Source organism: Berghia stephanieae, chromosome 10 (assembly GCF_034508935.2).
Source record: "Berghia stephanieae isolate SIO BIC M18660-M18661 chromosome 10, UCSD_Bste_1.3, whole genome shotgun sequence".
NCBI lineage: Eukaryota > Metazoa > Mollusca > Gastropoda > Nudibranchia > Aeolidiidae > Berghia > Berghia stephanieae.
Window position 1 is genome coordinate 17,328,282 of NC_088369.1, and position 7,938 is coordinate 17,336,219.

The window sequence follows — 7,938 nt, forward strand, 5'->3', positions numbered from 1 at the left end:
ACTTCACATCCAACTAACACAAAAAATATATTTTTTATCACTCAAACACATAGCAGTAAAGTTCTTGCGATAAATAATTTCTTTAGCAAAACATGCTCTACAACACACTGTTCATTATCTTTAAATCTATGATGTACAAATGAAATATGAATAAGAAAAATGTTCGTTGCATCGTAACGAATATGACGATTTTCCTATAGTTGGTAAGGAGAGGGTTAATATTTCATATTTACATATATAAATATTATAATAATATATACATATATATATATATATATTATATATATATATATATATATATATATATATATATATATATATATATTGTTTTGCTTTGCTTGATTCTGTTTCACCTCTACACACCTTTTCGGATTTATATCATAGACCAACACCGGCCTCCTAGCTGGTCACTTTGAAATTGTCTGGTAAAAGGACTTCAATGAGAACTAATCACCAAACTGGAAGTCTAAAAATCAATGGCGGAACTTGGATAACCAGGGGTTGCTTAGACCGCTGTTCTTGAAAAAAAATTAAGGCAGCCAAAACCTTTCTTTTTTTTCTTAATATATATATATATATATATATATATATATATATATATATATATATATATATATATATATATAACGAGTGAAAAGATTGCTAAATATTGAAAGATAACGAAAAAGAACGTTTTTGAGTACACATTTTTTTCACCAAAGTTGATTAAACTTGAGCATAAATCAACTTGAGCTTTTATATAGCGCAATATCGCATAACAATAACACATAACATGTAGGAAGAGACATGACACCTGCTGTTAGGCGATCTTACAATTTTTTCCGACAGAGACAACGCTGTTAACGGCCAGGTACTCATTATACACCCGAGTACGGTGAGAGAATATGAGTAAATAGCCTTTTCCAAGGACTCAACTATGCGCTGAGCGAGGTTCGAACCCATGACCTTCCGAGCCGAAAGCGAGTGACATACCACTATACCACATGGCCTAAACAACTTCTGAAGTCACCAGCAACCCTATAGGGAATGAAAGTAGCGTCCCTTGATTGGACGTCACCTTACGTCGACATGGTTTTGCGCATGCGTCTCTCTCGTCCTCGCTTTCGGTGAAGTGTCTCATGTCGCTTTCACCGGAAGCGAGGACGAGAGACGCATGCGCAAAAACAAAATGACATTCTCTTTTTAATAACTTCTCCACCGGTGACGTCCAATCAAGGGACGCTACTCTTCCGCTAATCTCATTTACTATATTACGGTACCAAAGAGCCGAATAACGTCATATTTATTCATCCTATATATATATACAATCTGCGGATATTTCAATGTTTTAATCTACTATATACATCTTGCCACAAATAACGACTGTCGTTTAACAGGGCTGCAGTCTTTTGAATGCAAGGGTCGTAGAATTCCTTGAGTAACCGGTACGTCTCCGGTTTCATGGTGCCTTTTTTGTTCTTGGTCACGTGTTTGCGGTCTTTTTTCACCAGCTTATTGAGCTCGGCGGAGTCCAATGGCGCTGTAAATATACAGTTATAATGTAATATAATGTAAATATACACTATTGTAATGCAAATATTCACTGTTGTCATGTATCGTAATGTAAGTATACACTATTTTAATATAATATAATGTAAATAATATACACTATTGTACTGTAATGTAATGAACTGTAATGTATTTTAAATATACTATATTCTAATGTATACACTATCGTAAAATGTACTATAATATAAGTATACAGAATTGTAATATAATGTAAATATACACAATTGTAATGTAATATAATGAAATGTAAAGAAACACTATTGTAATGCAGTGCAAATATTGTAATGAAATTCAACGTACTGTAATGAAATGTAATGTAATATAATGACATGTAATCTAATGTAAATATATACTATTGTATTGTAATGTAATGGATATTTACGCTATTGTAATGTTACTGTAATGTAAATATACGCCATTGTAATGTTACTGTAATGTAACTAAACGCTATTGTAATGTACTGCAATTTAAATATACGCTCTTGTAATGTACTGTAATGTTAATGTAATGTAAATATACTCTATTGTAATGTTACTGTAATTAAATATACGCTATTGTAATGTTACGGTAATGCAAATATACGTTATTGTAATGTTACTATAATTAAATATGCGCTATTGTAACTTTACTGTAACGTAAATATACGCTATTGTAATGTACTGTATTGTAAATTTACAGTAATACAATAAATGTAACAAAATACAAGACAAGGCAATGTAGCTATCATAATGAATTGCCTGTCACCTCATACAATCGACGCAAGTGCTTAAGTTGACCGTAGTTCTGACCGGTCTTGTCAGCAGTTAATTAGTGACAATTTTCAAATTATTTTTTTTTTTTGGTGTGAAATAGGTTTTAATACGTCGATCAATCAGTTGGCTATAATAAGTGATTTGAAAAAAAAACATGTCAAATTACGGAACCCAATTTTTTTCACTCCAGACGTCTTAAGAAACACAAATATTTTGAAATGCGGCATTAAAATCACCAAACTGGCAAGTCGGAACTTTTGATTTTATTAAATGTTCTAACTGTCACCAATGTAAATGTTGTTGCTCGAAGCTCGAAGAAATAAATAACAATGTGAAATTGAATGTGAGCTTCAATTTAATATACGAAAACAGATAAAATAAACGTTTCGGGCTACCCCCTTTATCAACAAAATAAATCATTCATCCTGTTTTGTTGATAAAGAGGAAACCCGAAACGTCCATTTTATTTGTTTTATAAAATTGAAGCTTAAATTCAATTTTACATTGTTATTTATAATTTTCACCATTAATTACATATTTGAATGAAAACTACGAAATTGTACCGTGCGGTTTAAAACATGAAATAAGTTTTTGAAAAAATTCAATTTTTATGGCAATACATCTTTTGCTAATTTTAAACAGTATGTTTTCTCCGTGGACTAAATAGATTGTCCCAACGTGTACACGTAATATGCAGGTCTGACATCTGAACCAACTTATGGGGCCAAATTTACATTGTTGTGATGGATAATATTTTGCATCATTTTTTTTTGGAGATTTCCATTACAACAATGGGCCCATAAGAAATTCAGTTATCAGACCTGCAACTAGGTGCACGTCGATGTATCCACATATGTGACCCATCGTTTTAAAACGGTATTATGTCGGGGTGACAAAGATGCTGAAAGGTCAATTTTAAGCTTAACTGGTCAAGAAAACGAAATTTTGGTTATCAGAATTTTAAAAGTATATATTTCTTCTTCAATAATCCATTCATGGACTCAACACAAGTGTAATGTTTTTGGTCATAGATTCTATTTTCAGCACTTTGATCATCCCGACTTAATACCGTTTTGGGTCACATATGTATTTTTAAATAAAAATGTCCACACTGGTATAGATAAGTGTGCGCTTTGCTAAGAAACTCACAACATTGCCAGCCGGATGTATAACGCACCAGCACACAAAACTGTGTGTAACCATGAACGTTTACAGTCTGCTTAATGCAGTTTAGTGAGAATTATACATAAACATGGATGGAAAAAAAAAACAATAACAAAGACCTGAGTGACGTCAACTTCATTCTATCTATACTACCTGGTGAATCAAAATGGTGAAGCTGCCCATGCCGCTTTGCACGACAGAACGCGAAACAAAAATACAATGTTTGCGAAATTCATATCGTCTCCAGTACATTGCAAAATTAGAAGAGGGTCATAGAGTAGCTACACTAAAACTCATTTCTATGCAAAATTATTTGAATTCCATTTGACTTGTTGTAAATATGCTCTAGGCTTGACAGCAAAAAGCTTTGTTTTATATCAAATACGAATGTTGTTGTTGTTGTTGTTGTTGTTGTTGTTATGTTGTTGTTTGTTATTATTATTATTATTATTATTATTTATTATTATTATTATTATGATTATTATTATTATTATTTTTATTATTATTATTATTATTAGTATTATTATTATTATTATTATTATTATTATTATTATTATTATTATTATTATTATTATTATTATTATTATTATTATTATTATTATTACAGTCATCATCATTATCATCATCATCATCATCATCATCATCATCATCATCATTGTCCCTTACCTATTTCGAGAAATTTGAAGACACTTGTCAACGTTTCAGTCGTATTGGTGTGAAAATCTTCAGTCCTTGTTATGTGGAAGGCAGACCTTGGAAATACATTCAGCCATTCTTCGATGAAGACAGAGTAACAGCCTAGATGGATTCTGGTCTGGTGACATGAGAAATGGAATTGGTTCGTTAATATTAGAGAGTTTTTTACTTCCTGTCAACTGGGGTAAGTTTGTCCAAAGGGGAAACTTTGCCTCTTAACTTTTGGACCCATCAGAGGACACCCCAGAACACGATTTCCACGAACGTTTTTTGCATGTCCCAGGGAGTTCCAGGAAACCGTAGCTGGAGTGTATATTTAATTCTATGGCAATTATCCCTTTGATAAAAAGTCAAGTCTTTTCACCAGGAAAATAACCACGACAAAGCTGAGATCACTCAAAATGCTCCAAAGTCACGGAGGCAAAGTTGCCCCAGTTGACGGTACCTAGATCTAGAAAATGGAAGATGTCTGTAAGAGTTGCTCTCATGGTGTTTTCATAATCTTCAAGAGTTTTCATGTGGATGTTTGACCCACATTCAATCATTCATGAATGGAGAGTCATGGAAAGGGAAGTAACTATAATACTACTTATGTATATTATGAGTTACTTCTCCTTCCATGGACGATGACAGAGTAACAACCACTCATCACGTAAGCATCTCATGAATGGGGAGTCACGGAAAGGGAAGTAACTCATATACATAAGTAGTACTACTTATGTATATGAGTTACTTCCCCTTCCATGGAATAGGACAGAGCAACAACCCAGATGGATTCTTGACTGGTGACGTGGGGAATGTAACTACATATTTTGTCAATGATACATAGTTTTTAGTTACGAAGGACGTCGAACGTATCACGCACAATTCATAACGTAAGCATGTCATGAATGAAGGGTCATAGAAAGGGAAGTAACTCATATACATAAATAATACTACTTATGGAAATGAGTTACTTCCCCTTACATGGTTGAAGACAGTATAACAACCTAGGTGGACTTTTTGTCTGGTGACTTGAAATATGTGACGTATTGATTCAAAAGGGTATTAAATCTTTAAGTATTCGATTATAAAAACAACAACTGAACATTGAGCTTAAGTTTGAATTTTTGAGTTGAGATTTATGCGTTTTGGTAAAATACTCACGTCAGAGTATTAAAATAAACATAAACATCTATGTAATGAATATAAATGAATTTACCATGCTCAATGCCCTTCCTAATGTTTTAGTTACCTCCCACTCGGACCATATGGAACATTTATTTACATTTCATAAAGTACCATTCGCCATTTGCCTGTTAGGCGTTTTTTTCGTACTAACAACCTTACTATAATAGCCAGTAATTATTCAAAACTGATTTGAGTGGGGTGAAATGTGTGTTTTAAAATGCCTTGCCCAAAGACACACCATCAGGATCAGAATTTTCTACGATCACTGCCAGCAATCGGGTGACTTATGACCACGCTTAACATCGCTTGACCTTTGTGACAGGACGCGATTCACACGTCGAGTATGTTTAAAATACTAGAAAAAAAAAACGTCGGGACAACCTTTCTATCTCAGAAAAATGTGAAAAAATCGAATTAACCTTACCGGGTGTGTCTTTTTTACGAAACCCGCCGAAACCCGACGAAACCCGACGAAACCCGACAAAACCCGACGAAACCCGATAAAGTTATGGGAAGTAGGTAGCAGTGGGGGGTGAACCTGGAACTCAGGGAAGTGTACACCATTGGGGAGTGAACCTGGGACTGGATTTCGGCGGGTTTCGTAAAAATGACACACCGCTCCTTACCGACCATTTTCAGTATTTTCCCAAAATGGCAGGCTTATCCAACAGAAAAAAAAAAGATTTTTAAAACTCAAACAATCTTTCTACAAAACAACTTTATGTTCTTATTAATTAAACAAAAATCCATGAAATGTGTGCAAGATACATCTGATAAGTAAACTGTATAATGTATATTGTGTTGTAATAATTGTGACAATTTTGCTGTAGGCGGTAAGGAGAGGGTTAACTAGATTTGGTAAACAAATCTTCAATTCCTGTTGTCGTTTTCACCTTTAGGCAAAATATTCACAACATCCGCCAGCCAAAGTACACTTACCAACACAGAAAGACGTGTGTGACCTTTAACCTTTATAATCTGATTGATATAACTTATCACTAACAGGCTCAACAGCAGCTTCTTATGGTTCACACTATTATGTTATGACGATCGACCCAATCAGCAAAGTCCGGTCCGCATTCGTGCACCGTCGCGAACCCGCCTGGTAGCATCGTCACAACACCCTTTCGACTAAATGCTCTGCCGTTTCGGTATCTTGCCCACAGCGTGGACATATTGGACAGGAAGTTAGACCCCACTGATGTAACGCACCGGCCGTTAGGCAGCTCCTCGACCGAAGCCGATTCGCAGCTACCCAGTGTCTCCTCTTACTGGTATCAAAGCCTGGCAACTTCTCACCAAGCTTAGAGGAGTGTAACAGGCTCAACGGTACGTCTTTGCTTCGTACCCGAAAGGTACCGAGTTCGAAAACCTGCCGTTGCGCTGTATGGCCTTGACCAAGTCACCTAGCACTAAATCGATTTGCGGCGCTGCACTGCGGCTGACACCTGGGTTATTCCAGTCTTCCCTCGGAATAGACCCTAGAGACAAATTTCCCCAATGGGATGAATGAATAAAGGGAATTTTATTTATTTATTATTTATTATTTTGAAAAATAGTTACAAAGTGCTGAGCGACGTCAACTTCGTTCTTTTCTATATAGAAACCGGGATAATGTCCGGCGCCGTGAACCTAACGGCCCAGGAGGACGGCAAAATAAATCAATGAATCAATAAATTGTATCATCGATGTAGCCTTCTGTGGACATATCATCATCAGGTCGCTCACGAACCCGTCATTAAAAAGCACGACAAACTGTCATTATCTTCCTTAGTATTCAAAGCGTACAGCGTGTGGATCTGACAACGATCTATGTGTTTACAATCAATAACACAATCATTCGCTCACTCAATCACTAAATTATTCAATCAACCTATCAATTCCCAGGTTTCTTGAAGATGAGGCCTCTCCAAGCGGGGAAACCACGATTTTACTATAGATAGAATGAAGTTGACGTTACTCAGGTCTTTGTTATTTGTGTGTTGTTGTTTTTTTTTTTTTTTTTTTTTTGCCATCCTTTTTTTATGAGCAATTCTCACTAAACTGTATTAATCAGAGTATAAACGTTCAAGATTGCACATAGTTTTGTGTGTTGGTCCGTTATACTCCGGATGGCAATGTTGTGAGCTTCTTAGCCAAGCGCATACTATCTATTTATGTGAATGTCCGTGGTAGAAAGAAAGGAAAGAAGAAAAGAGACAAAGGCTTGGTCGAAGTGCCCGAGATTAGTTTTAACTAGAGCTTTTATATAGCGCAATATCCACTAAATGTGCTCAAAGCGCTTTACAAAGGGTCCCTGACCAACAGCAACACGTAACACGTAGAACGAGACATAACGCCTGTTAGGCGATATTATAATTTATTTCCGACAGAGACAACGCTGTTGACGGCCAGGTACTCATTTTACACCTGAGTGCGGTGAGAGAATGTGAGTAAAGAGTCTTTTCCAAGGACTCAACTATGCGCCGAGCGAGGCTCGAACCCAGGACCTTCCGATCCGAAAGCGAGTGTCATACCACTAGACCACATAGCCGCACAACTAAAATTGAAACAGATTAGCCAGTAAGTATCAAATTAATTTTAGCTTAAAATGGAATTTTTAGTATCG

General features: G+C 35.5%; 1 protein-coding gene across 2 annotated transcripts in view; it reads right to left on the reverse strand.

Annotated features, from left to right (window-relative positions):
• Nucleotides 1-638: 638 nt before the first annotated feature.
• Nucleotides 639-7,938, reverse strand: part of LOC144980742 (carbohydrate sulfotransferase 15-like) — a 130,565-nt gene continuing 123,265 nt past the window's right edge. For both annotated transcript variants that reach the window (XM_078928482.1, XM_078928481.1), the window contains exons 8-9: nt 4,131-4,278; nt 639-1,519 (exon numbers count right to left, since the gene is read on the reverse strand). In XM_078928482.1, the coding sequence (XP_078784608.1) occupies nt 1,320-1,519; nt 4,131-4,278 (348 nt within the window). In that variant the 3' untranslated portion in view covers nt 639-1,319. The remainder of the gene's footprint in view (nt 1,520-4,130; nt 4,279-7,938) is intronic.